We start from the raw sequence: 27836 nt of genomic DNA on the forward strand, positions 1-27836 counted from the left end.
TTTTTTTTTTTTTTTTTTGTATTTTTAGTGGAGACGGGGTTTTGCCATGTTGGCCAGGCTGGTCTCAAATTCCTGACCTCAGGTGAGCTTCCTGCCTTGGCTTCCCAAAGTGCTGGGATCACAGACGTGAGCCACAATGCCTGGCCAGCTTGGAATTTTGAATTAGAGAAAGTACAAGAGAAAACTGCAAAATCTCAGTTATAAGAGGGCCTTGGACTTACCTGTTATCTCTTTTTGGGATATAAAGTTTTTAGAACAGCCCTCTTGTAGGGTTCTAAGGTCTGGTCTACTTATTGAAAGCCTTATGGTTTTACTATCATGGAGCATCATTATTTTATTTAAATAAAATAAATACAACCCTGAAACTGTTCACCCCGGAATACATTATACATAGAGTTGCCCGTACAGAAAACATCTCTAGAGCATATGAACACCTGCATTTCTAATTGTGATTTTTTGACCAGAGACCAATTTTTGAAACCAATGTTTGCTTCTTTTTGACCATGATATTTTAATACATGAAAATCTATCCAAAGGAGCAGTCACAGAGGGTTCTTGCTGAACTTTAGTTTTAGAGCTGCTTTTGAGGATGGCTATTTGAGGTGTCCTCCAAACTGACACATATAGTGAGTTAAAGAATCTGCCAGGCACAGTGGCTCATGCCTGTAATCCCAGAACTTTGGGAGACTGAGGAGGGAGGATCACTGAGCTCAGGAGTTTGAGATCAGCCTGGGCAACACAGGTAGACCCCTTCTCTACAAAAAATTTAAAAATTAGGCTGGGTGTGGTGGCTCACACCTGTAATCCCAGCTATTCGGGAGGCTGAGGCAGGAGAATCGATTGAACCTGGGAGGCAGAGGTCGAAGTGAGCCAAGATCATGCCACTGCACTCCAGCCTGGGTAACAGAGTGAGACTCTGTCTCAAAATAATAACAATAATAAATAAATAATTAGCTGGGTATGGTCATGCATGCCTGTGGTTCTAGATATTTGGGAGGCTGAGGTGGGAGGATTGCTTGAGCCTGGGAGGTCGAACCTGCAGTGAGCAGTGATTGTGCCACTGCACTCCAGCCTGGGTGAGACCCTGTCTCAAAAAAAAGTTAGGGAATCCTAATATGACATCCGGATTTGTTAAAAATCTGTCTAGTTGTTTTCATATGATGAGAAACAAACTGACAGAAGTCTAATTTTATTTATATGGATAGCCATGCTCTACTTGCTAAGACCACAATAACAGGCTCAGAGAGAGGGGAAAGTTTGTGTAAATTATACGTTGAATTAGGGGTAAACAGTCTAGTTTGGTGACTCCATATTCAGAGCCAGGGTTTCCCAATTTTAGTTTATGTAAATAATTACCTGAGGATGTCGTTAGAAATCCAGATTCCTAGAACCTATCTCAGACTATTGAGTTAGAATCTCCACAGGGTAAGACCTCTGACTTGTATTTTTGTAACCTCCACAGGCAATTCTGATGTAGAGGGGAAGGGACAAAGTACCACTGAAAAATTATTTAGATTAATAACTTTAAACTCTTAAAATTGTATACCTAAAAGAATTTTGAAAAATTATGTAACTCTTGACATAATGTTCATATCTAAAAATTTTATTGTAACATTTAAAAATTGCAAAAAATCTAATTTCCAAAATATTTTACATATTATATACACACACATATATATATGCACATATAGGTTATAGCTCTTTCAAAACATTGGCACTGCAAATTTAGCTCGTATAATTTATAGAAAACATCCACCATACAACCTATTTTGCATAGCCAGTTATCACTCAACATAATCAGCCAAATCAGATCTAGTTTGTTAGAAATTGCCTAACTTCTTTCTTAAGATAAATATGTGTCCGGGTGCGGTGGCTCAAGCCTGTAATCCCAGCACTTTGGGAGGCCGAGACGGGCGGATCACTAGGTCAGGAGATCGAGACCATCCTGGCTAACACAGTGAAACCCCGTCTCTACTAAAAAAAATACAAAAAAATTAGCCGGGCATGGTGGCGGCGCCTGTAGTCCCAGCTACTTGGGAGGCTGAGGCAGGAGAATGGCGGGAACCCGGGAGGCGGAGCTTGCAGTGAGTCGAGATCGCGCCACTGCACTCCAGCCTGGGCGACAGAGCCAGACTGTCTCAAAAAAAAAAAAAAAAAAAAAAAGATAAATATGTTAATATATGCCTCTGTGATAACTATTTCACTTCTGAATTGTAATTCTAAGAGATATAAGGCAAGTAGTCTTGCCATGAGTTTGTTAGGTGGATGAATTAAGATGCCAATCCTTTCAATACTGATTTCTCAGAGAAGCTCTCTTCGATTTGCTTTCTTGGGGCTCTCACTCAGAAGTTATACATTCTCAGATTGTCCCTTTGTTCAGCACTTTGTTCATACCCTGGCATTGTACCGTAATAAAGTTTGAGATAAGAGAGAGCTATGACATTCTTGTTTAACATGGGAGAAGGGTAATTGTGAAAGAGAGTGAGAAAGAAGAGCCAACTCAGATCATTGTTAGGAAATATTACATATGGAAGTTGAGGATCTAGACATTTATTCTCTTCATATTTTTCTGCACAGGTACTCACAGAAATAGAGCACCCTAGATTGAGGACTAGTGATTTAAACTGCCTTTGACCTAGATAATAGAGAACCATTGTAATGAATATTTTTGCATGTGTCTATTATACTTGAGAGACTTGATGTACATATAAAATGATGCCCCTGGATTTTCTTTCCACTTTCTGTTTCTGCTCTAGGCATATTCCTCTTTTGGGCTGCATTCCAAATGCTCTGGTAATAAAAGAGCTACCCTCATTCACTTGTTATAGGTAAGGCCAGCATGGGACACAGGATGGTAGGAACAAGTGCGTGATTCCCCTCCTGTAAATAGGCTTGTAGGCAGTGCGAAAAGAGAAGAGGTACACAATCCATCAGGCACCAAAGCCACTTTGGCCAAGGGAACATGCACGAGGTATTTGGATCAAGGCCTGAAAATAGCTGGCAAGAGGACAGGGTACAATAATAGCCCAGACTGCAGGGCAGGAGTCCCATACTCTGAACCTCAGCTCCAGGGGCCTCTTCCAGCCTCTTCACAGAGTCCCAGACTGAGCCCACTGTGGGAGCTCAAGAAACTCTTCTTGACATGATTCCAAAATCCGTTCCACAAATTCCACTCTTGTCTTTCCCCTGCCTGTCCAGCATCTATCTTGTTTGTCTGTATCCTATCTTATCCCCTCTCCTTCCATACTTTCTCTCTTTGATCATCCTGGATCCAGCTGGTCATATGAGCAGAGATAAGTTTGTTCATTTGTTTATTCATTCTTTTATCTATTCGTTTTACAATTATGTATTAAGTGCTCACTGTGTATTGGCCTTTGTGGTAAGCACTGAGGAGAAAACATATAAAAAGATATCCTGTCTGCCATTAAGGAACTCACAATCCAGTGTGGGAAACAGATGTCTACATAGGACTGTAGTGCTAGAAAAAAATCAGTGTCCAAGTGTTGTCTTTAGAAATAAACAGAAAGGCTGGGCGTGGTGGCTCACGCCTGTAATCCTAGCACTTGGGGAGGCCGAGGTGGGCAGATCACTTGAGGTCAAGAGTTCGAGACCAGCCTGGCCAACATGGTGAAACCCTGTCTCTACTAAAAACATAAAAATTAGCTGGGTGTGGTGGTGGGAGCCTGTAATCCCAGCTACTCGGGAGGCTGAGACAGGAGAATTGCTTGAACCCAGGAGGCAGAGGTTGCAGTGAGCCGAGATAGCAGCACTGCACTCCAGCCTGGGCAACAGAGCTAGACTCTGTCTCAAAAAAAAAAAAAAAGAAATAGAAAGAGGCAAGAATGAATGAATGAATAGTGCTAAATCTTTCTGATGAATGGTTACAGTCTTTCTGGAAAGGAAGGTTTGTAAAGATGTCCATATTTTCCAAATTAATCTGTACATTTATTGCAATTCCAATCAAAATCACAATTATATTTTTTATTGAGGTATAATTTATATTGTACAATTCACCCACTTAAAGTATACAATTAGTATTTTTAATATATTTGCAAAGGTGTACATCTTTCAATTTTAGAATATTTTCATCACCCCCAAAAGAAGTCCAATACTCATTAGCAGTCATTTTTCATCTCCTCTCAACTTCTTCCCCTCTAGCTCTAGGCAACCACTAATCTACTTTCTGTCTCTAAGGCTCTGCCTTATTCTGGACATTTCATATAAATGGAATCATATAATATGTGGCCCTTTGTGTCTGATTTCTTTCACTAAGCGTAATGTTTTCAAGGTTCATCCGTGTTATAGGCCGGATGCAGTGGCTCATGCCTGTAATCCCAGCACTTTGGGAGGCTGAGGCAGGCGGATCACCTGAGGTTGGAAGTTTGAGACCAGCCTGGCCAACATGGTGAAACCCCATCTGTACTAAAAATATAAAAATTAGCCGGGCATGGTGGTGCATGCTTGTAATTCCAGGTACTTGGGAGACTGAGGCAAGAGAATTGCTTGAACCCAGGAGGCAGAGGTTGCAGTGGGCTGAGAGCATGCCACCACACTCCAGCCTGGGCAACAAAGTGAGACTGTCTTAAAAAAATGTTCATCCATGTTTTACCATCTATCAGTGCTTCATCCTTTTACATCCTGAATAATGTTACATTGTATAACTGTATCACATTATCACATTTTTCTTTCTTTCTTTTTTTTTTTTTGAGATGGAGTCTTGCTCTTGTCGCCCAGGCTGGAGTGCAGTGGCATAATCTTGGCTCACTACAACCTCCGCCTCTCGGGTTCAAGCGATTCTCCTGCCTCAGGCTCCCGAGTAGCTGAGATTACAGGCACTGGCCACCACGCCCAGCTACTTTTTGTATTTTTGGTACAGACAGGGTTTCGCCATGTTGGCCAGGCTGGTCTCAAAACACCTGACCTCGTGATCTGCCCTCGTGGGCCTCCCAAAGTGCTGGGAATATGGGCATGAGTCACCACGCCTGGCCCCACATTTTTCTTTATTCCTTCCTCAGCTGGTGGACATTTGGGTTGTTTACACTTTCTGATGTCATGAATAATGCTACTACAAACCTTTGGGTACATATTTTTGTGTAGATGTATGTTTTCAATTCTCTTGGGTATATAACTAGGAGTGTAATTGCTGAGTCATATAACTCTATATTTAACCTATTGAGGAACTGCCAGACTGTTTTCCAAAGTAACTGAACCATTTTATATTCCCACCAGCAATGTATGAGGTTTCCAATTTCTGCACATGCTTGTCAGCACTTGTTATTGTCTGTTTGTTTGATTATGCCCATCTTAGTGAGTGTGAAGTGGGATCTGATTGTTATTTTGATTTGTATCTCCTTGACCACCTCTGACCTTTTTTTTTCTTTTTTTTTTTTTTGAGACTGAGTCTCACTCTGTCACCCAGGCTGGAGTACAGTGGCACAATTTTGGCTCACCACAACCTCTGCCTCCCAGGTTCAAGCGATTCTCATGCTTCAGCCTCCCAAGTAGCCACAACTACAGGTGCGTGCCATCGTGCCCGGATAAATTTTTTTTTTTTTAAGTAGAGATGGGGTTTTGCTATGTTGGCCAGGCTGGTCTTGAACTCCTGACCTCAGGTGATCCTCCCACCTCAGCCTCCCAAAGTGTTGGGATTACAGGCATGAGCTACCGCGCCTGGCCCATTAACTGCCTTTTGAAGACTGGTTGGTACAAACCTGGCTTCCTCAATAGGTGAGGAATCAATGTTTAGGGAGACATTTCATAAATAGTCCACTGATTGAGGCTATTTACTCTAGTTTCATCAGTTTTATAGTTGGTGGAGAGCCCTTCCAAATTTGGGTGATAGGATGACAGTTGATTCCAGTTTTTGAGTCAGGAGCTGAGTGAGGCTGCATTAGGGTCTGCAAATTAGATATCACTTGAAACCAGAAATCTTTGGTGTTTTCAAAAGGAACTTTTTCTAAGGAACTAAGGGAAAACCAAACAGAATGATGAATTTCTGTTAAGTACACTAAAATTCCAACCTTGGTAGTTGTCAACCTCATAGTTCTCAGAGTTCCTACATTTTTATTTTTTTCCTTATGCTAATTCTGAATTTGGAAATAATACCCCCCTTTTGGAGACCATGTCATTTAGGAGGAGAGTACCCTGAACTAGAGACATTTGGACTCAGGAATTGTGCTATCCAACATGGAAGCCACTAACTACATGTAACTATTGATATTTATAGTAATTAAAATTAAGTAAAATAATCCAGTTCTTCTGCCACATTTCAAGTGTTCGATAGCTATATGTGGCTAGTGACCATTTTGGACAACAGTGCTTTAGAATAATGCTGCTACTAGTTTGTAAGTAACTTTGAGGTCATCGCTTTCCATTTCTGTGCCGAAGGTTTCTCATTGATAAATAAGAGTGGTGAGTCTCAAAAGTGCCATCCTCCTCTGGAATTCTTTATTTTCTTTTCTTTATTTCTTTTTTTTTTTCAGACACAGGGTCTTGCTTTGTTGTCCAGTCTAGTCCCTGTAACTCCTGGTCTTAAGTGATCCTCCCACCTCGGACCCTAAAGTGTTGGGATTACAGGCATGAGCCACCATGCCTGGCCCTCCTCTGGCATTCTGAGTAATCTGTGGTTCAGTTTTTGGGGTATGCCTCTGTCTACCTCCTCCTTTGGCCCTTCTTGTTCCTTACTGCAGCTAGGGCAGAAGCACCCAGAGGGAACATTGGGCTGCTAATTGGTCAAGGCACATTGCTCCCATTCCCTGGTGAAAGGGAAATTGGCTTGTGGGTATACTTGTATCTTGAGTGCTCCACATTTGTGTAGTGCTTTATGGATCGCAGAACTTTCACATTATTTTTTCATTTTATAGAATCAAAGAATATCAAAGTTGGAAGGGCCATAAAGGTCATCTCAAACTTCAATAACCATGAATGATATGGGGAGCTTACGCAATGAAAATTTCAAGACCCCACTCCCTGGAGAATAATCTGGTAGAAGTAGGTGTCAGGGCTACCCTGGCCCAACCTGAACAATCCTATGCGGCATGGAAACTTGGTACTGCATTATTAACACTATCTGACCACTCTTTGAGAAACACTGGTCTTGTTTGGTCCCTGGCCATATTGTGGAGTCTGCTCTTTAGTATCCCTAAAAATCCCAGATTCGACATGGTATCTCCAGGGTCAGGAAACTCCTGAAGGAGTGCCTTCCATCTTTGGACACCTCTAACAGTTAGAAAGGTTTTCTTTAATATGGAGCTCTCCCAACTGACATAGGTTTTCCATTTATAGTTATACTACCTTAGTCTACTTTTTCCCATAATAATCCTTTAGATTCATGCATTCATTCAGCAAAAATTTACTGAACACCTACGATATACAAGGTTCTGTACAAGACAATGAGGGATTCAGCAGTGAACAAGACCAACTTGGCCTCTGCCTTCAGAAACTGTCTTCTGTCTAGTAGGGAAGATAGGCAATTAGCAAAAATAATAAGTAAACAATATGTAATATTATTAATGTTATTGTTAATATTAACAACAATAACAATAAGTAAACAAATAACTAACAAAAGAAGTATAGTTTGAGGAAAATGCTGTGAAGAAAATAAGCAGTGTTGTGATGAAGAATAACAGGAAGGGCTGATCTACTTAGGGTGGTCAGGGAAAGCTTCACTAGGAGGTGACATTTAAGCTGAGATTTGAAACACAAGAAGAATTGGGGAAAGATGGTTAAAGAACATGGCATGTTCTGTCAGTCAGAAGGCCAGCGTGTTTGGAGCCTAGTAGGCAGAATAGGAGAATGGCACAAGATGAAGTTGGGGAGGATACAAGGCAAAGTAGGAATATGGATTTTCTTCTATATGCAATGGAAGCCATTAAAGGATTTTAAGCAGCAGGTGATATGATGTGATTTGTGGTTTGTTTGTTTTGTTGTCGTCGTTGTTTATTTATTTATTTTGAGACAAGGTCTGGCTCTATTGCCCTGGCTGGAGTGTAGAGGCAACATCTCGGCTCACTGCAATCTCCACCTCCCGGGCTCAAGTGATCCTCCTACCTCAGCCTCCTGAGTAGCTAAAACTATAGATTTAGCATGAACCACCACACCTGGCTAATTTTTTTTTTTTTTTTTTTTTAAGTAGAGCATTTTGCTATGTTGCCCAGTCTGGTCTCAAACTCTTGGGCTCAATCCACCTACCTTGGCTTCCCAAAGTGCTGGGATTACAGGCATGAGCCACCATGCCTGGCCAATTTATGTTTTTAATAAATCATTCTGTGGCTGGGTGCAGTGGCTCATGCTTGTAATCCCAGCACTTTGGGAGCCAAGGCAGGCAGATCGCTTGAGGTCAGGAGTTCGAGACCAGACTGGCTAACATGGTGAAACTTCATCTGTACTAAAAATGCAAAAATTAGCCAGGCATAGTGGCATGCACCTGTGGTCTCAGCTGCTTGGGAGGCTGAGGCAGAAGAATCATTTGAACCCAGCAGACAGAGGTTGCAGTGAGTCGAGATCACACTACTACACTCCAGCCTGGACGACAGACTGAGACTCTGTCTCAAAAAAAAAAAAAAAAAAAAAGATCACAGATCATGCTGGGTGATGTGTGGACTGGAAGGGTGCAAGAGTGAAGTGGGAGACCAGTTAGGTGGTCATTGTGGTCATCCAGGCAAGAGATGAAGGTGGCTTGACCAGGGTGGAGGCAATGAATATACAGATGTTTGAGACTTGATAGAACATCTCTCAGTATCTTCTCTTACACAGGCTAAACATCTCAGTTCAGTGTTCCTCTCATCTCCTCTCATAACAGGTTTGGTGTCTCTTCTCACCTGGGATGTTTCTCCTCTGGTTTCTCTTCCATCTGATGCCTCTGTAAAGAACCCAGTTTCTCCACCTATCTTTCCCTCAGCTGTTTCTTCCTATCCTGTGCCTTACTTGTAGTTCTAGGGAATTAAAAGCTTCAATCCAATGACTACCCTTCTCATATAAAGAGGGGAGCTGGGTGCAGTGGTGCATGGCTGTAGTCCCAACTACTCTGGAGGCTGAGGTGGGAGAATCATTTGAACCTGAGAGTTTAAGACCAGCCTGGGCAACATAGTGAGACATTGTCTCAAAAAATAAATAAACAAACAAAAAAAACCAACCAAACAAATAAATAAAGAGTAGCCCCAGTCTTCCCTGTGATTAGTCAATTAACAGTCTTTCAGTTATTCAGCCATGACCCTTGAATACCTATTGTGCCAGTTGTGCTTGAAGGAGACAGAGAAGAAGAAGACATGATCTCTGTCCTCCAAGAGCCCAGGGTATAATGGGAAAGATAAGGCCCAAATAAATGTAGTAAAAGCTAGAAGAGCAGATCACAAAGAAAATGAGATAAAGGGCTTTGGGAGGAAGAAAGAACTTTTAGATTTTGAGTAGGTGAGAAAAAGGGAAACTAGCGAAAATTTCTTGGAAAATGTTAATTCAGAGAACCTGGGGCTGGAGAGGGGCACAGGGAGTATTTTTTTTTTTTTATGTGGTGGTCAAAGATGACCTTACTGAGAAGCCAACATTTGAGCAATGACTCAAAGGTAAGGAATAAGTCATGTGGCTATCTAGGGAAAGAACACTTCAACAAGAGGGCAAAGGCTCTGCGGTTAAATGTTCTTGGTGCTTTTGCCAAACACTGGGGAGGCCGTTTGGCTGGAGCAGAGGGAGAGGGAGAGGAAGAGAGAATAGTTGTATGTGAGGACAGAGAGGTAACGAGGGACTAGATCATGTAGGCCATTATGAGGACTTTGACTTTTACTCAAAATGAAATGGGAAGTGATCTGAGCAATCTGAGCAGAGGGGTGACATAATGTCACCTACCTAATGGTAATTTTGGACGAGGATGGTAGAAATAGATGTGAAGAGAGGTAGTCTAATTCTAAATGGATTTTGAATCAATAATGGGTTAAAGTAAATTGTGAGAGTGTGAGGATGAAGTAGTTGGAGAAGGCTCCTTGGAGGAGGTTCCCTAGGGGAAGAAGATGAGAAGGGCTAGTGACTGTGTACCGTGGGTTGTCACAACAACCATATGGCCTCCAGGTGAAGGAAAAGTAGTTTGGTTTACACCAAGGGTTCCCCATATTATCACACCAGCTAAATTTCTCATTAATAGTTTTGTTTGATTCACAGTGTTTAAAACTTTTTTTTTTGATAGGGAGGGGCGGGACAGGGTCTCTGTTGCTGGGCTGGAGTGCAGTGACATCAACATGGCTCACTGCAGGCTTGATCTCCTGGGCTCATGTGATCCTCCTGTTTTAGCCTTTCAAGTAGCTGGGACCACAGGCATTAGCTACCATGCTTGGCTAATTATAAAATTTTCAGTAGAGACACTATGGTGCCCAGGCCAATCTTGAACTCCTGTCCTCAAGCGGTCCTCCTGCTTTGCCCTCCCAAAGTACTGGTATTATAGGTATGAGCCACTGCACTTGGCCTTAAAGCTTTTAAAAATTAGTGGTCAACACTTACATAAATCCAGGAGTTTTGACAAAGATAGATTCCAGGCTACTGTTGAAAAATCAAAAAAATTGACAATATTGAGCCCCGATTCCTAGCAGGCAAAAGCTGACAGGAACCAAGTTTAGGTACTAGATGCCTCCTTTTGCCAGAGCATGCATTTGCCAGTTTTCCAGTCCTTCCCTTTCCCTATTGTTCCCCTGAAACTGAGGCTAAGGGTTATTATACATTTGCTGCCGTTTTGTTATAGGGAAGTGGAAAGGGAACTATTTCTTATCTTTATCATGTATTTTCTTTCATTTGGTCCACTTATTTACATTACCTGTCTAGATCCTGCCAATTTTTGAGCTTGCAACTCCTGTTGTAGAGGAAAGAGGTCTGGACCTTAATTCCTGGTCCCTGCTCTGCTGTGGTAACCCACCCTGTGATGCCGAGCATAGCTAATAGCCTCTTTGGATCTCAGAGTTAAGAGACTAAATTGGATGTTCTTTTAAGAGTTCTGACATCCTAGAGGACTTGGGATTTTGCAGCAGGCCAGTACCCTGCCCCTCACCTTTCCCAACCAGCCAGGGGCCCCAGCCTGGTGTGTATGTCAGAGAAAGAAGATACTGGAATAAGTAAGGTGCCTATATCAATAATGTATAACTTGAGCCCATAGCCAAGTAGAGGAATGCACACTGTGGTATGTGTGCGCGTGCGTGTGTGTGTCAGGGTTGGAAGTGGGCTCAAGTAAATTGTACTTGTATAGGTTGTGCTTATCTCTTCTTGTGCATCCTCTATGTACTAGGTTGTACTCCAGGTGCTAGGGATGTAGCAGTGAAGAAAACAAATAATATCTCTGCTATCAGCTGGGTGCAGTGGCTCATGTCTGTAATCCCAGCACTTTGGGAGGCCGAGGCAGGTGGATCACCTGAAGTCAGGGTGTGTGAGACCAGCCTGGCCAACATGTTGAAACCCCATTTCTACTAAAAATACAAAAGTTAGCCAGGTGTGATGGTGGGTGCCTGTAATCCCAGCTACTCGGGAGGCTGAGGCAGGGAGAATTGCTTGAACCTGGGAAGCAGAGGTTGCAGTGAGCCGAGATCTCACCATTGCACTCCAGTCTGGGTGAGAGACCGAGACTCTGTCTCAAAAAAAAAAGATCTCTGCTATCATGGAGCTTATATTCCAGTGAAGAAAACAGATAATATATAAGTAATTAACATACATGAGATAATTTCAAACAATGGAACGTTTCATGAAAAAAATAAAACAGAATTTTTTTTTTTCTTTTTTTTTGAGACAGAGTCTTGCCCTGTCACCAAGGCTGGAGTCCAATGGCGCAATCTCAGCTTACTGCAACCTCCGCCTCCTGGGCTCAGGTGATCCTCCCACCAGACTCCTCCGTAGCTGGGATTACAGGCATGCACCACCATGCCTGGGTAATTTTTGTCTTTTTAGTAGAGTTGGGGCTTCGCCATGTTGGCCAGGCCGGTCTCAAACTCCTGGCCTCAAGTGATCTACCCACCTCAGCCTCCCAAAGTGTGGGATTACATGTGTGGCACCTGGCAAAACAGAATGATTTGATGGAGAGTTTCCAAAGGGGCACACTGTACACATAGGTGGGTACGTATTTGTGGTGGTTGTACTTGCAGATACAGATAAGTCCTTAAGTTTGAATCCTGGGTGCATATATTTATCCTTATTTGTTCCTATGTGTGCAGATGGGCAGCTTTTATGCCTAGAATGTTTGTATATTAGTATATGTGATTTTATACAAGTGAACACACATAGGTGAGTGGGTATGTGGTTTGCATGTGGGGACACATGTGCTTGGGTATGTATATGTCAGCATTCAGCCATAACCGGAGACGTTCTGAAGTTCCTGTGGCACTTGTCAGTGAGCCAGTTAAGGAAATGGCTTTTCTGCCTCTGGCATTCAGGGCTGTTTGCCAGCTTCCTCTCTCCCTGTTCTTTCCCACTTCAGTAAGCTCCCTGTGTTTGGCTTCTCTTATCCCTAGGAGGGTTAAAGCCTACTGACGCATCGAGCCAGGAACTAGAAAGAGGCTGACAATCTTCTGTGTGACCTTTGTTAGTAAGAAAAGGCCTGGCTTCCCTGCCAGTCCCTGTCCTTCACACTATGAGGGAAAGAGTCCTGACTTGAAATCAGAAGACCTGAGGATCTATTCTTGGCTCTACCACTTATCATTGTGTGACCTTGGCCAAGCCACTACGTCTCTCTAGGTTTCAGTTACCTATTTCATAAGTGCTCTGTGCAGTAAGGAAGGAGAGGGAAAGCAGTGGTCTGTAGTGCTAAGGGAGGGCCACATGGTGCTGGTGTCTGAAGGAGGAGGGAGAATATTCTGAGTGGGGGCAATGGCATGGTCAAAAGTGTGGAGACGGACCTGAACTTGCCAAGGGAAACCAGGAATCCACTTAGAGTAAAATTCAAACTTCTTACTACTGCCTAGAAGGCTGTACATGATTTGGCTGCTGACTACCTCTCATTCTTACCCAACTTCTTGCTCACTGAAATCCAGCCATATTGTCTTTCTTTCTTTGTTTGAAAAGGTCTCAGTGCCTTTCCACTTGATGCTCTCTTTCCCCAGAATACTCTTCCCAAGAATTAGTATGATTGCCTACCTTTCATTATTCAGGTCTTGGCTCAAATATCACCTTTCCAGAGAGAGGCCCTCCAGGACCATCTTATTTAAAGTAGTTGTTCCCTAATATTTATCAATATTTAAAATGCACACGTCGGCCAGGCATGGTGGCTCACGCCTGTAATCCCAGCAGTTTGGGAGGCCAGGGCGGGCAGATCACCTGACGTCAGGAGTTCAAGACCAACCTGACCAACATGGTGAAAACCCATTGCTACTAAAAATGCAAAAATTAGCTGGGCGTGGTGGTGCATGTCTGTAATCCCAGCTACTCAGGAGGCTGAGGCAGGAGAATTGCCTGAACCCGGGAGGCAGAGATTGCAGTGAGCCAAGATCACACCATTTTACTCCAGCCTGGGCAACAAGAGCAAAACTCTATCTTGAAAAAAAAACAAAACAAAACAAAACAAAAGCACACATCTCTTGACCCAACAGTTCCACTTCTGGTAATTCATCCTACAGATATACTTGCAAGTGAGTAAAGTGACATAAAAATAAAAATATTCATTGACGCATTTATTTGTTAAATAAATAACAGTACATACAAACAGTGGAATATTTTGCAGCTGAGAAAGATAATGAAATAGCTCTTTAAGCTTGGTGCCATGGCTCACACCTGTAATCCCAACACTTTGGAAGGAAGGCTGAGGCGGGGGCATCGGAGGATCACTTGAGGCCAGGAGTTCCAGACCAGCCTGAGCAACATAGTAGGATTCTGTCTTTGCAAAAAAAAAAAAAAAAAAGTATCCAGGCGTGGTGGCTCTGGCCTGTAGTCCCAACTACTCAAGAGGCAGAGGTGAGAGGATCACTTGAGTCTGGGAGGTTGAGGCTGCAGTGAGCTATGATGGTACCACTGCACCCCAGCCTGAGTGACAGAGTGAGACCCTGTCTCAACAACAAAAACAAAAACAAATGAAAAAAAGAAATAGTTATCTAAGTCTTGCTGAAGAATGATATCAAGGTATATTGTTAAATTTGAAAAATCAAGATGATCAACTTCTACATGTAAGATTTGTGCATTTTAGTGAATGCATATAATAATTAACAAAACAAGATACAAAACAGTGTGTATTTTATGCTATCATTTGTGTAGAAAAAATGAGAATATGTAAACAAATGCATGTAGTATATATGCTTGTCTGACAGACCTGTTCCTTAAGTAGAGCCGTTCTTCCTACCCCTGTTACCCTGTGCTTGACTGGGGACTATGAGGTGTTTATCTCTTCTCTAAACAACATTAAAATCCTTTTTTTTTTTTTTTTTTTTTTTTTTATCAAGGTATATTGTTAAATTTGAAAAATCAAGATGATCAACTTCTACATGTAAGATTTGTGCATTTTAGTGAATGCATATAATAATTAACAAAACAAGATACAAAACAGTGTGTATTTTATGCTATCATTTGTGTAGAAAAAATGAGAATATGTAAACAAATGCATGTAGTATATATGCTTGTCTGACAGACCTGTTCCTTAAGTAGAGCCGTTCTTCCTACCCCTGTTACCCTGTGCTTGACTGGGGACTTTGGGGTTTTTTTTTTTTTTTAAAAAAAATTAAAATTTTTTTTTTTTTTTTTTTTTTTTTTTTGAGACAAAGTCTTACTCTGTTGCCCAGGCTGGAGTGCAGTGGCATGATCTCTGCTCACTGTAGCCTCCACCTTCCGGGTTCAAATGATTCTCCCGCCTTAACCTCCCAAGTAGCTGGGACTATAGGCGTGTGCCACCATGCCCAGCTAATTTTTGTATTTTTAGTGGAGACGGGGTTTTGCCATGTTGGCCAGCCAGGCTGATCTCAAACTCCTGACCTCAGGTGATCTGCCTGCCTCGGCCTCCCAAAGTGCTGGGAATACAGGTGTGATCTTCTGTGCCTGGCCGACCGATTTTTTTTTGGAGCAGAGTTTCACTCTTGTCACCCAGGCTGGAGTGCGGTGGCACAATCTCAGATTGCTGCAACCTCTACCTCCCGAATTCAAGAGATTCTCCTGCCTCAGCCTCCTGTAAAATCCAATTTTTTAATATTCAACTTTCAAATTTCTGTCTTCAGTGATATCTCAAGGGTCTTATTAAAGATCCTAATGATACAGACTTCTTGCAAAGTAATTAGTTTGGTCATTCCACACTAGTTGAATTACTCTAGCCCTCTGTCCTACTAAGAGTCCTGTCTGAATATTGATTGTTTCTGGAAAGTTACACAGAACATTGGTAACAGTGTTTTGCCCTGGGCATGGTGGCTCACGCCTGTAATCCCAGCACTTTGAGAGGCTGAAGCAGGCTTGCTTGAGGCCAGGAGTTTGAGATCATCCTGGACAATATATCGAGACTCTGTCTCTACAAAAAATTTTAACATAAAAAAATTAGCCAGGTGTGGTAGCATGTGCCTGTCGTCCCAGCTACGCAGGAGGCTGAAGTAAGAGGATTGCTTGAGCCCAGGAGTTGCAGGCTGCAGTGAGCTATGATTGTGCCACTGCACTCCAGCCTATGCAATAGAGTGAGACCGTGTCTCTAAAAACCAAATCGCAAAACCCAAACTGTGGTTTGCCAGTAGGCAGGGTAATTGGGAGATAGGAGTGGGGAGAATACTTATCATTACGTATCTTTTTATGTAGTCCCACTTGTATGTATTATTTATTCAAAAACATCATAAAATTGGAAAAAACCACTAATGGAAAAAATTTATTTATTTTTTGAGACAGGGACTCACTCTGTTGTCCAGGCTGGAGTGCAGTGACATGATTACAGCTCACTGCAGCCTTGACCTCCAGGGCACAAGCGATCTTCCTGCCTCAGCCTCCTGAGTAGCTGAGACTACAGGTGTGCACCACCACACTCAGCTAATTGAATTTTTTTTTTTTAGAGATGAAGTTTTGCTATGTTGCTCAGATTGGTCTTGAATTCCTGGTCTCAGATGATCCTCCTGCCTTGGCCTCCCAAAGTGTTGGGATTACAGGAGTGAGCCAAGAGATCTTCCCATCTTATCTTTCTGAGTGGCTGGGACTACAGGTACATGACACCACACTTAGCTAATTTCTTTTCTTTCTTTTTTTTTTTTTGAGATGGAGTTTCACTCTTATTGCCCAGGCTGGAGTGCAGTGGCATGATCTTGGCTCACTGCAACCTCCGCCTCCTGGGTTCAAGTGATTCTTGTGCCTCAGCCTCCCGAGTAGCTGGCATTACAAGCATGCACCACCACGCCCAGCTAATTTTTGTATTTTTAGTAGAGACGGTGTTTCTCTATGTTGGTCAGGCTGGTCTTGAACTCCTGACCTCACGTGATCCACCCGCCTCGGCCTCTTAAAGTGCTGGGATTACAGGTGTGATCCACCGCACCCAGCTGGATCCAGCTAAATTTTTTTTAGAGATGGGGTCTTGCTATGTTGCCAGGCTGGTCTTGAACTCCTAGCCTCAATAGATGGGCCCACTTTGGCCTCCTAAAGTGTTAGGATTACAGGTGTGAGCCACCGTGCCTGAACCAAGATAGTATATTTTTTAAAAGTATTTCTCCCTAGTTACTCATTTTTATATCATTCTGCTTTCCTTTTTAATGCTTATCATAATCTGAAATTATCCTGGTTATATTTGTTATTTATTACCCACACTATCATTAGAATATAAGCTCCATGATATCAGGTATCTTACTTATCTTGCTCATTGGTGCCTTATTTCTTCTTTTGTTTGTTTGTTTGAGACAGAGTCTTACTCTGTCGTCCAGGCTGGAGTGCAGTGGCGTGATCTTGGCTCACCACAACCTCCACCTCCCAGGTTCAAGCGATTCTCCTGCCTTAGCCTCCCAAGTAGCTGGGATTATAGGTCTCCCAGTGTGCTGGGATTACAGGAAAGAGCCACCATGCCCCGCCCATTGGTGCCTTATTTCTGTACATGTAGATAGCACATAGTAGTTGTTGAATAAGCAAATGAATGCATGAAGGAATGACTGAAGTAAACAGGCTAAATCCTAGGAAGGAGTGGGAGGCAAGGCTGAGGAGGTAGACAGAAATCACCTGATACAGGATGGTGATTCTCAAACTTTATTTATTTATTTATTCAAGACGGAATCTCACTCTGTCTTCCAGGCTGGAGTACAGTAGTATGATCTCAGCTCGCTGCAACCTCCGCCTCCTGGGTTCAAGGGATTCTCGTGCCTCAGCCTCCCCAGTAGCTGAGATTACAGGCACACACCACCACACCCAGCTAATTTTCGTATATTCAGTAGAGATGCAGTTTCACCATGTTGGCCAGGCTGGTCTCAAACTCCTGACCTTTGGTCTGTCCACCTCGGCCTTCCAAAGTGCTGGGATTACAGGCATGAGCCACCGCGCCCAGCCAATTCTCAAACTTTAAGTGTGCATCAGAATCCCATACTAATTCCTTGTACCATCTTGTAATAAAGAAGCAGATCTTTGGACGCTGTGATTCTAATTCAGTATGTCTGAGCTGGGGCCCAGGAATCTACAAATCCTCTAGATGATTTAGGCACAAGTGATCTGGAGACCCTACTCTGAATAATGCAGTCTTGATGCCTCATCAGAAGGAATCACATCTGTGATATCACTTCTCCTTAATACATTACTAGGATGGAAGAGAAGGGGCCATCACTCCATTTTATCAAGGATCAGAGATGGACAGTGCATTTCCTAATGACATACAACATGTGTATAAAAGATCTTGAATGGCCAAAGTATCTGACCAGTCAGCTCAAGATTGATGATGGCAAGATTGATGGTGGGCAGATAGCTCACCCTCATGGAACAGTTCCAGGCCTTAGCGTCACTGGATGGATTTTATGACTGCCTGTTTCTTGTTTGGGGAAGAAGTTATACCCCTAATCACTGGTTCTTTCTGGTATGTCTCAGGGAGGGCAATGAGCCAGGGGAGACCACTCAGATCACATACCATGAGCTTCTGGTCCAAGTGTGTCAGTTCAGCAATGTTCTCCGAAAACAGGGTGAGTGTGGGGGTGTGGGAAAGGGACTGGGGGGCTGGCCTTGGGGTATCTGAGGACTTATGGGGAGAGGGCAAGGGATGGAAAGATTTTGGTAACAGCGAAAGAGAACAGGTCAGCTGGGAGGGAGGCCAGCTGGATGGGAGGGAGCAAGTAGCAGCAAGAAGGGTTCATGGTTCATTTTCTGTGCTTTTACCTGCAGGCATTCAGAAGGGTGACCGAGTGGCTATCTACATGCCTATGATCCCAGAGCTTGTGGTGGCCATGCTGGCATGTGCCCGCATTGGGGCTTTACACTCCATTGTGGTAGGAGTTTGGGCTGGTGAAAAGGGGCAGGCATGGGGGGTGGGGCTCTGAAGAAGTAGGTTGGGCCTAGAAAATGGAGGGCCTTAAATAACAAACTAAGGAGCTTAGAAGGTTTGTGTCATAGGTCCATATCAGTTATTCAGTTTCTTCTAGGACCCTGGCTTAGAGATCCTGAAAGTTTCATGAGCAGCCCCTTTCCTTATTCACTCAGTCCCTGGGGCTTCCTTTTCTCCCTTAGACTTTCTTCCCTTCCCTAGTTTGCAGGCTTCTCTTCAGAGTCTCTATGTGAACGGATCCTGGATTCCAGCTGCAGTCTTCTCATCACTACAGGTGACTAATTCTCTCACCTTTTCTCCAGAATCCCCCATACCTCAAGCCTTGGTCTCCAATCAGCTCGTTGGTATATGGGGCTACTCAGCATAGAGGGTAGAAACTGCCTGCCTTTCCTCTCCTGGTCCCACCTCAGCTGACCCTCTGTCAGCTCGAATCAGCTGGAAGAGCCAGAGTTAAGAGGCCCACTCAGGAAGGGCTCTGTGGACATTGTGCCCACTAGGCAGCATGGTGCTTACTAAGGCCTGGAATGTCTGTTGCTCCCCAAAGATGCCTTCTACAGGGGAGAAAAGCTTGTGAACCTAAAGGAGCTGGCTGACGAGGCCCTGCAGAAGTGTCAGGAGAAGTAAGTGTGTTTGGTTACTGTCTGAGTTGACTGAGCCTTGACCCAGTGCCAGGTTCCCTTTGTCCCCTCTACCCTAAATGGACATGGGCGGGTCTTGCCAAGTTCCCTTTGAGCCAACAAGGCTACCACTTTAGGCTTTTCTCTTCTGCAGGGGTTTCCCAGTAAGATGCTGCATTGTGGTCAAGCACCTGGGGCGGGCAGAGCTGGGCATGGGTGACTCCCCCAGCCAGTCCCCCCCAATTAAGAGGTCATGCCCGGATGTGCAGGTGAGTCTGGCACTGCTATGCCTTTCTCTAGGCTCAAATTCCTTCACTTTTCCTGCCTAGAAAGTTCCTGTTGTCCTTCTTTGCCTGCTCATCAGTATACTGAGGATCCAGGAGCAATTCTAGGAATGCCTCCTGTAGCAGGGCTAGGTGGGAGCTAGAAGACTTTGACCTTGACTGTGGGTAGAGAGACCCTTGTACCTTGAGAACAGCACAAGCGATTGTGAGGGAGACTCCTAATGCTGGTTGGGGTAGCCTTGTGGGCACAGGGGATCCTCAGGGCCTAGGCTTGTGTTAGAAATGTCTAACTTGAGTAACAATATATAGTCATCTCCATTACTGGGCTGTGATGTGGGGTGGGCTACCTTTGCGGCCTAAGGGATGCCCACCATGGAAGGACCAGAGTCCAGCCCTCACAATATGGCCCTTGTTAACTTTGGACCCCTGGGCTTCTGGTGGGAATGGTAGAAATGCCCAGTGATGGCCTCCAGGCTGAGGAGCATGAGGGACCGAAGTTCTGGGGTTGAATGAGAGTCTGTGACTTGAGGCTCCCTGAGGGATCTTGGGGCTAGAGAGGCTATAGTCTAGTTTAGGGAAGTTGGAAAGCCCAATCAGTGTTACGGGTTTTACATGTACAGGGGCTGGAATCAGGATCAGGAAAATGGAAGCTAGGAGGACCAGTGAGAAAGGAGTTTGGGGTTTACGACACACTGACCCTTTCCTCCCACTCCCTGTGTACTTGGACCCTCCTCACTACCCTTTTCATCCTGGGCTCTTAACAGGGTAAGCTGAAAGAGAAATCCAAGCGTGTTCAGCCCCAGGTATCCATTTCTGCACTGCCGTGGGCACCGCTTCCCTGTGTGCTTGTCTGTGTGCTCATCTGCCCTTTGCCTGTTTGCCCCATTGAGGTGGCTGCCAGACCTAACCCCTTTCCCCTTGCCCCTGGGCAGCTTGCCATGTAAGCCACTGAAGGTGTGAAATTAAATGTCTGTTACTGCCTCTGTGAATTGGTATAGAGCATGGCTCTTAGAGAGGTAACAGCAGAACCCATTTTATCTTGCTGCTCAGGACCTTTGTGGGAGAGGGGACAAGGTAACCTGTCAGAAAATATTTAGTGTGCAGGTAGCTGGAGCAGAGCCAAGACAGACAGGAGGAGGAGTAGGTGGAGGAGGTTCAGACCCTGAATTTGGGAATTCACCATCAAGTTGGGGAGTTACATATGTATTATTAATACAAAGGAAAACCTAAGTTTTATACAGTACAGCAGAGAAGATTCCTAAATACATTTACATAGTACTTTGGGATTTACAAACTGCATATAACTTTGTAATATGACTAAGTGCTAAACTGAACAAAAGTCACATTGTAGGTGGTTCTAAGAAGGGAGATCCATAAGGGGGTGCTTAAAGCAGATTAGTATCGAGGAGAGAGTGGGCCTGAAGTCCAGAGACTAATTTTTAGCTGTATGACCTTGAGTAAGTCAATTCTCCCCTCTGGGATTCAGTTTCCTTGTCAGTAATGGAGAGATGATAACACATGCTATGAAAGGAAACAGCTTCCCTTCCTAAAACAACACATAAAGCTCACTATTCCTCTGGGTTTTACCGTCTTCACAGGGTATCTTACTCTAAATCTGCTGTGATTAACCTCTTAGGCCAATGGTAGATATAAGCCCCTTTTCTCTATTCTCATTAGCATGGTGGAGATAGATCTGATTCCTAGGGGATACTGCTTTCCTTTTAAAACTCAGGCAAGCCTGTAATCCCAGCACTTTGGGAGGCCGAGACGGGTGGATCACGAGGTCAGGAGATCAAGACCATCCTGGCTAACACGGTGAAATCCCGTCTCTACTAAAAAATACAAAAAACTAGCCGGGCGAGGTGGCGGGCGCCTGTAGTCCCAGCTGCTCGGGAGGCTGAGGCAGGAGAATGGCGTGAACCCGGGAGGCGGAGCTTGCAGTGAGCTGAGATCTGGCCACTGCACTCCAGCCTGGGCGACAGAGTGAGACTCCGTCTCAAAAACAAAAACAAAACAAAACAAAAAACTCAGGCAGGACCTACACCCTTTCTTTTGAAAGAGGTGACAAATTTAGTGGCTTAAATTGTAATCTCTGGAGCCAGATTACTTGGGTTCAAATCCTGTTCTGCCACCTGCTACTGTGTACTTAAACTCTCTCGTTTGTTTCTCCATCCGTAAGATAAGGATAATAATTGTACCTATCTTATACGGTTTTGTCAATATATGTAAGGTGTTTCGCACTTAGTAAGTACTCAATAAATGTCAGCTGTTTTTTGCTTCCCCTTAATGCAACAGACAGATTGGCATTTCCAAAAAAGACCAGAAAAGAAATAACAAACTCTTGTAATTCTTAATACCAGAGACCTTCAGGCCAAAGGCTACTGGATTTTTGTTTCTTGGAGGTGAAAACAACCAGTTTCCAAAATACCAAAGAGCATAAAATAGGCTTAAAAGTCCAGGTTTGTTGGTCTGGGAACTGCAGTCAAAGCTGCAAAATCTTTCTGACAATGGGCCCCATATTTAAAATTTTAAAATAATTTTCAAAAGAGCTGCAAAAATCGTGGCAGGGCTCCAAACCCCTTTATCTTTAAACAGTCTTCCAGGGAGAGCCTGGCAGGGTTTGCAGGGACCCTCCTCAACCATATTGTCTATGAGCTCCCTCATATACCTCTCTCATACATGGCAGCTGCCCTCCTTGAGGCTATCCTGGTCCAAAGACAAAGGCCAACTCCTCAATTCTTATTTTAGAAAATTCAGACCGTTTCCTGGTTCAGAGCCTGGGGCCTCATAGGCACACACCTAATTCACAACCAAAGTTTGCTCTACTAATTGAGTTCACTCTGCTTCCTGGTGCTAGTTATCAGTTCCACACCTGGAGTACTCTAACCCCTCCACCTCTGTATACACACCCACCCACAAAAGAAATAATATTATAAGATTATAAGAGTGCCCTCATTGCAGAGCCACAGTTGTAACTATGCCTTGTCCTTACATGTACTTAGTGCCTGTTCTGCAACAGCTCACAGTGCTGTAGACCAGCACTATTTGTCCAAAGCAGTATTGATACTTCTGGTTGAATACCTTAGTGCCCCCATCTCAAGTGATCATTTGGCAGAAGAAAAAGTACCCATGTGACAATGTATGTGTAGATGCATATGGATAGACAAAATCAGGCATGTTCTTATGTTTTCTAACTGTGGGCAGCTTTCTCTCTCTTCTTCCTTTTTCCAAGCTTGTTGTTTTTATGATGTTCAAAATCCAGAAATTTCAAATTCTTTACCATAAGGGGCAGGTGGTACAGAAAGGAGTGATTAGAGAGTCATTTTCTAATTTATCAAGCTATATATCTAACACTCCAGGGTTTTTTTTTTAACCAAATATGCACACAACAAATTAGCATATATCCTTACAATGGGAGAATGGCATTTATCTTACACCACCATGTCTACCTGCCAGCCAGGGCCATTGAACATACAAGAATCTAATAAATATGAAAAGACTTTGTGACAGCTAAAGCAAACAGTTCCCATCATCACACTCTTAAGTTGTTATGTTGGTTTTTTTGTTTTGTTTTGTTTTATTTTGTTTTTTTGAGACGGAGTCTCACTCTATTGCTCAGGCTAGAGTACAGTGGTGCGATCTCAGCTCACTGCAACCTCTGCCTCCTGGTTTCAAGCGATTCTCCTGCCTCACCCTCCTGAGTAGCTGGGATTACAGGTGCCCGCCACCACGCCTGGCTACTTTTTGTATTTTTAGTAGAGACCAGGTTTCACCACGTTGGCCAGGCTGGTCTTGAACTCCTGATCTCGCGTGATCTACCCACTTTGGGCTCCCAAAGTGGTGGGATTACAGGTGTAAGCCACTGTGCCCAGGGTCACACTCTTAACTCCCAGTAGTCATTGAACTAACCTCTATCTCTCCTGACATTCATCAGTCTTCCTCATCCCACCCCAACCTCTACCCTTGGGGCAATCCAAGGCTTGATGTTTACTAGATAATACTTTTCTCTTTTGGTGTTTACCACATCCTGTGAGTCCATTAGGGCAAGAATGACTGTCCTCATTTTTAAAAGGAGAGACTTAAGGTAAAGTGACTTGCCCAAGGTCATATAGCTAGGAAGTGGCAGAACTGGTATTGAAGTTCACTGAAGACTTTGGACAAATTCAAGGGATCTAACTTCATTCAGCAGATGGTAGACTCAAAATTGGTGTTCAAAGAGGTGATATAGACAGAAAAGTAAAACACTTTCAAAGGAGAATTTAGAGAAGTTTCAGGATGACAGATCCAGAAGTAATTACAAAGGCATAGGGGACATCCTTCTACTGAGAGAAGTCCATCTTGGTCCTTCTCCACCAACTTGAAGCAAAGCTTCCTGCTGAATGGAACCTGTCCCCTCAAGCCAAAGTCTCTATGGGAAACCCTATTGGTACCAGTGGTGTAAACGCAGGAGCAGAGCTAGAGTAGGAAACCCATAGATGTGGATTGGGTCTGGACATGCAGGGAAAAGTGCTTGGACCAAGACCTGTTGACTTATTTTACTGCTAAGAGGGTCAGATGCCCACCTCACCTGTAGGCTCTGACTAATTTTGCATTTCTGAATTGTGTGGTGTCCACATCCCTGCTAATGAGCCTAGTCCCATAAGTACATATGTATGTATGTAGACCTGTGTGTGCATAGTCATTCGTCCAACAAAAATTGACTGAGTGCCAGGCACTTTGCTAGGTGTTGGGAGATACGGCAGGGGTCGGGTTTCACCTCCTTCATAGATGTCACTATCTAGATGGGAAGACAGTAATCAAGTAAACAACTAAATAAAATAACAGGAAATATGTACTGTGTGGGAAAGAAACATGGTGTTGTGATCAATAATAATAGCAAGGTTGGAGGTGGGAATCTATCAGATACTGTTCAGGTAAAGCTTTTCCAAGAAGGTGACTTCTTGGAAAGAAGAAAGCTGAGAATCGAAGGATGGGAAGGGACCAGCCAAGTGTTCCTCCTCAGCCTGAGGCCAGGTGAGAGGAGTTCTGGGGTAGAGATGGGGGTAGGATGGCAGGGTGGTTGGAGTACTCAGTAAGCTTGGGTTCTGCTCCTGTTCTTTCTTTCCATTCCAACCTTGAAGGGCCTTCTCTCCCTACCTGTACTCCTACCTGCCCGTCCCACCTCATTCCCTCCAGAGGCAAGATATAGGTGTATCTTGTCCCCATCTTGAGCTGTTCACAGTTCTTCCCTGCCCATCCCTGCAGACCTCATGGAACCAAGGGATTGACTTGTGGTGGCATGAGCTCATGCAAGAGGCAGGGGATGAGTGTGAGCCCGAGTGGTGTGATGCTGAGGATCCACTCTTCATCCTGTACACCAGTGGCTCCACAGGCAAACCCAAGGCAAGTGTGTGTGTGTGTATTATGTAGGGGTAAGAAGTAAGTTTCTGAGGAAACAAGTAATGAAATTATTTTTTTCCAACAACCCTGAGTTTTGGAAATGTAACATTGTCTTTTCTAAATCAAGTGAAGACATAAATCCTCCATCTATAGGTGGTGAGGCCCAAGGTGAGACAATTCAGGTGGAGGGTTTCATACAGCTGATATGGATGTTCTTTCCCTATGCACACATGGTTTGGTTGAAGGAGATCTATTCTGTTAACTCAAGGCCAGGGGTGGGCACAGAGATCCCTCTCGGGCTTCTAGGACCGTAACTCTTAGGGTTCAATTCCTTCCACATGGCACACTATTAACATGTAGTTCTCTGCCAGCACACACCATGGGAACCAGAAACACTTAAGAAAACTCTGTTTCTTCCACTGACTTGAAAGCTATGTCACTCTACCTTCTGTCCACCCCACTCCTAAATTATCTCCATATGCTTTGGAATATCCCTCAATGAGCCTTTAGAAACACAGTTTTGGCCTCTCCTTCATAGAAATGGGGGTAGGGATGGAATAAACAAAGGGAATTATCTTTTTTTCCCCACTCACTCTGATGGTGTGCAATTGAGTGTGTGGGCACATATGCACAATAGAGGGACTATTAGTTATGAGTGTTCATGTGTGTGAGTGATGTGGGTGGCTCTGAAATACCATCTGAGGGTGCGGGTGTGAATGATGGACTGATAGACATACGTGTTATCAGGAGTGTGATCAAGGAGATGAGATGGGAGCATGGAGAAAAGGAGATGGAAGAGAGATGGATGCTGTGAAAAGGGTGCTGGCAGGGCTGAAATCCCTGAGGAGGATCTTCCTCCAGCTCTGCCCAGCCTCCATTTGGTGGTCAGTAGGGGTGGGCATGAAGTCCTAACCTGTTCCCCATTCTTCCCACAGGGTGTGGTTCACACAGTTGGGGGCTACATGCTCTATGTAGCCACAACCTTCAAGTATGTGTTTGACTTCCACGCAGAGGATGTGTTCTGGTGCACGGCAGACATTGGTTGGATCACTGGCCATTCCTATGTCACCTATGGGCCACTGGCCAATGGTGCCACCAGTGTTTTGGTGAGAAGGGAGCTGGGACCCATGGCCACCTGGCCTAGCTGGGGGATGGACAAGATGATCCTGGGTGACTACCTCCCAAGGCTTCTTGGTCTAGAAGGAGGGGGACTTATACAACCATCTGTTTCCTGGAGAAAGAGAAGTCCTGAGGGGGTTGCGTATCCTGACTAGGATGGTATCTTGCTTGTCTGGTAAGGGAGTGAAGCTATGGTTGGTCAGAAAGGGCAAAATACTGAACATGAGGGAGTGGTAGGGGGATGAATAAAAGGACTATTAGGAAAGACTGGGAATGACCAGCCTTCATGGGTCAGTTTGAGGGGATTCCCACATATCCGGACGTGAACCGCCTGTGGAGCATTGTGGACAAATACAAGGTGACCAAGTTCTACACAGCACCCACAGCCATCCGTCTGCTCATGAAGTTTGGAGATGAGCCTGTCACCAAGTGAGACCCCTTCCCAGTTGCTGCCCCATGGGTATCCCTCAGAGCTGGGTGCTGGCCTTTGTACAGTCTCTTCCTTTCCATTGTCCCAACTCTCTGACCTGGAATAAGAGGACGGGGCAAGAGAAAAGCCTGGATACGTATGTCCTCCAGTAGTACTCAGAGCCTTCCTCTCTCCCATTCCCCTGTCCCAGGCATAGCCGGGCATCCTTGCAGGTGTTAGGCACAGTGGGTGAACCCATCAACCCTGAGGCCTGGCTGTGGTACCACCAGGTGGTAGGTGCCCAGCGCTGCCCCATCGTGGACACCTTCTGGCAAACAGAGACAGTGAGTGAAGGGTTCAGAAGGCTGGGGCCCAGGGACAATGTGGGAAGATTGACTCAAATTTCTCATCTCTGAATTTCCCAGGGTGGCCACATGTTGACTCCCCTTCCTGGTGCCACACCCATGAAACCTGGTTCTGCTGTGAGTGATGCTCCCCTGGCTGGTCTTGGGCTAGGCAGGGATGGTGTCTTGGGGCATTTGGCCTAGGTAGATAGTGGAGAACTGGACGGTTATGTTTGAAGAATTTGGGGTTCTGGGGGTCCTTGGGAGTTGGGTCAGAGTTGCCTCATTCCTCTTCTTGGGTTCTGTCTCCTGTTTGCTTCTAGACTTTCCCATTCTTTGGTGTAGCTCCTGCAATCCTGAATGAGTCTGGGGAAGAGTTGGAAGGTGAAGCTGAAGGTTATCTGGTGAGGCCCTGGCCCTTGGGAGTCTTTAAGGAGAGGGAGAAAGGGTCTGCCAAGTGTACTTTGCTTTAGAGTTAATAACTTAATCTCTCCTGGAGCTGCTTAGGACTGAAGTTTCATGGCTGGAGGTTTGCTCACTGAGAGACCCTGGAGGGGACCCTGGATACTTTGCCTGTATCTCTTCCTTTTGGGCCATAAGTCTCCTAAGGGCCTTTTCAGAGTCGCTCAGATTCCTGATGGTACCTTTTTGGGTCTGGAAGACTTAGTCCCATCTTCTTTTGACAAATACTCTAGAGAAAGGAGGCTTTATAACATAGTGGAAAATCATGTAGGATCTGGAGTCACCCTGCCTGGGTTCAAATCCTAGCTCTGCCTCTTCTGTGAGCTCAGATAAGTTACTTAACCCCTCTGAATCTAAATTTCCTAATTTGTAAAATAGGGTTTAAATGGTGCCTCTGGCTGAGTGCGGATGGCTCACACCTGTAATCCCAGCACTTTGGGAGGCTGAGGCACGCGGATCACCTGAGGCTAGGAGCGGAAGACCAGCCTGGCCAACATGGTGAAACCCCGTCTTTACTAAAAATGCAAAAAGTAGCTGGACCTGGTGATGGATGCCTATAAAAATCCCAGCTACATGGGAGGCTGAGACAGGAGAATCACTTTAACCAGGGAGGTGGAGGTTGTATTGAGCCGAAATTGTGCCGTTGCATTCCATCCTGGGCAACAAGAGCAAAATTCAATCTCAAAAAAAATAGTGCCTTTGTCTCCTATGGCTGCTTGCTTGATTGAGTTAGATAATCCACGTGAAGGGGTTAGCGGAGAAACTAACAATTAGTACTTGATAAACATTAGCTGTTGTGATTATTGTATT

General features: G+C 44.4%; 1 protein-coding gene across 1 annotated transcript in view; it reads left to right on the forward strand.

The window, feature by feature from the left end:
• The window catches only part of ACSS2 (acyl-CoA synthetase short chain family member 2), a 51178-nt gene that overhangs the window by 18117 nt on the left and 5225 nt on the right, over positions 1-27836 (forward strand). The window contains exons 3-15 of the mRNA XM_017877485.1: positions 2757-2793; positions 17962-18053; positions 18253-18356; positions 18614-18686; positions 18957-19032; positions 19184-19298; positions 20078-20116; positions 24558-24695; positions 25628-25798; positions 26107-26240; positions 26432-26564; positions 26646-26702; positions 26888-26968. Coding sequence (XP_017732974.1) covers positions 2757-2793; positions 17962-18053; positions 18253-18356; positions 18614-18686; positions 18957-19032; positions 19184-19298; positions 20078-20116; positions 24558-24695; positions 25628-25798; positions 26107-26240; positions 26432-26564; positions 26646-26702; positions 26888-26968 — 1250 coding nt within the window. The remainder of the gene's footprint in view (positions 1-2756; positions 2794-17961; positions 18054-18252; positions 18357-18613; positions 18687-18956; positions 19033-19183; positions 19299-20077; positions 20117-24557; positions 24696-25627; positions 25799-26106; positions 26241-26431; positions 26565-26645; positions 26703-26887; positions 26969-27836) is intronic.

This window comes from Rhinopithecus bieti, unplaced genomic scaffold (assembly GCF_001698545.2).
Source record: "Rhinopithecus bieti isolate Rb0 unplaced genomic scaffold, ASM169854v2 scaffold_65, whole genome shotgun sequence".
Classification (NCBI taxonomy): Eukaryota; Metazoa; Chordata; class Mammalia; order Primates; family Cercopithecidae; genus Rhinopithecus; species Rhinopithecus bieti.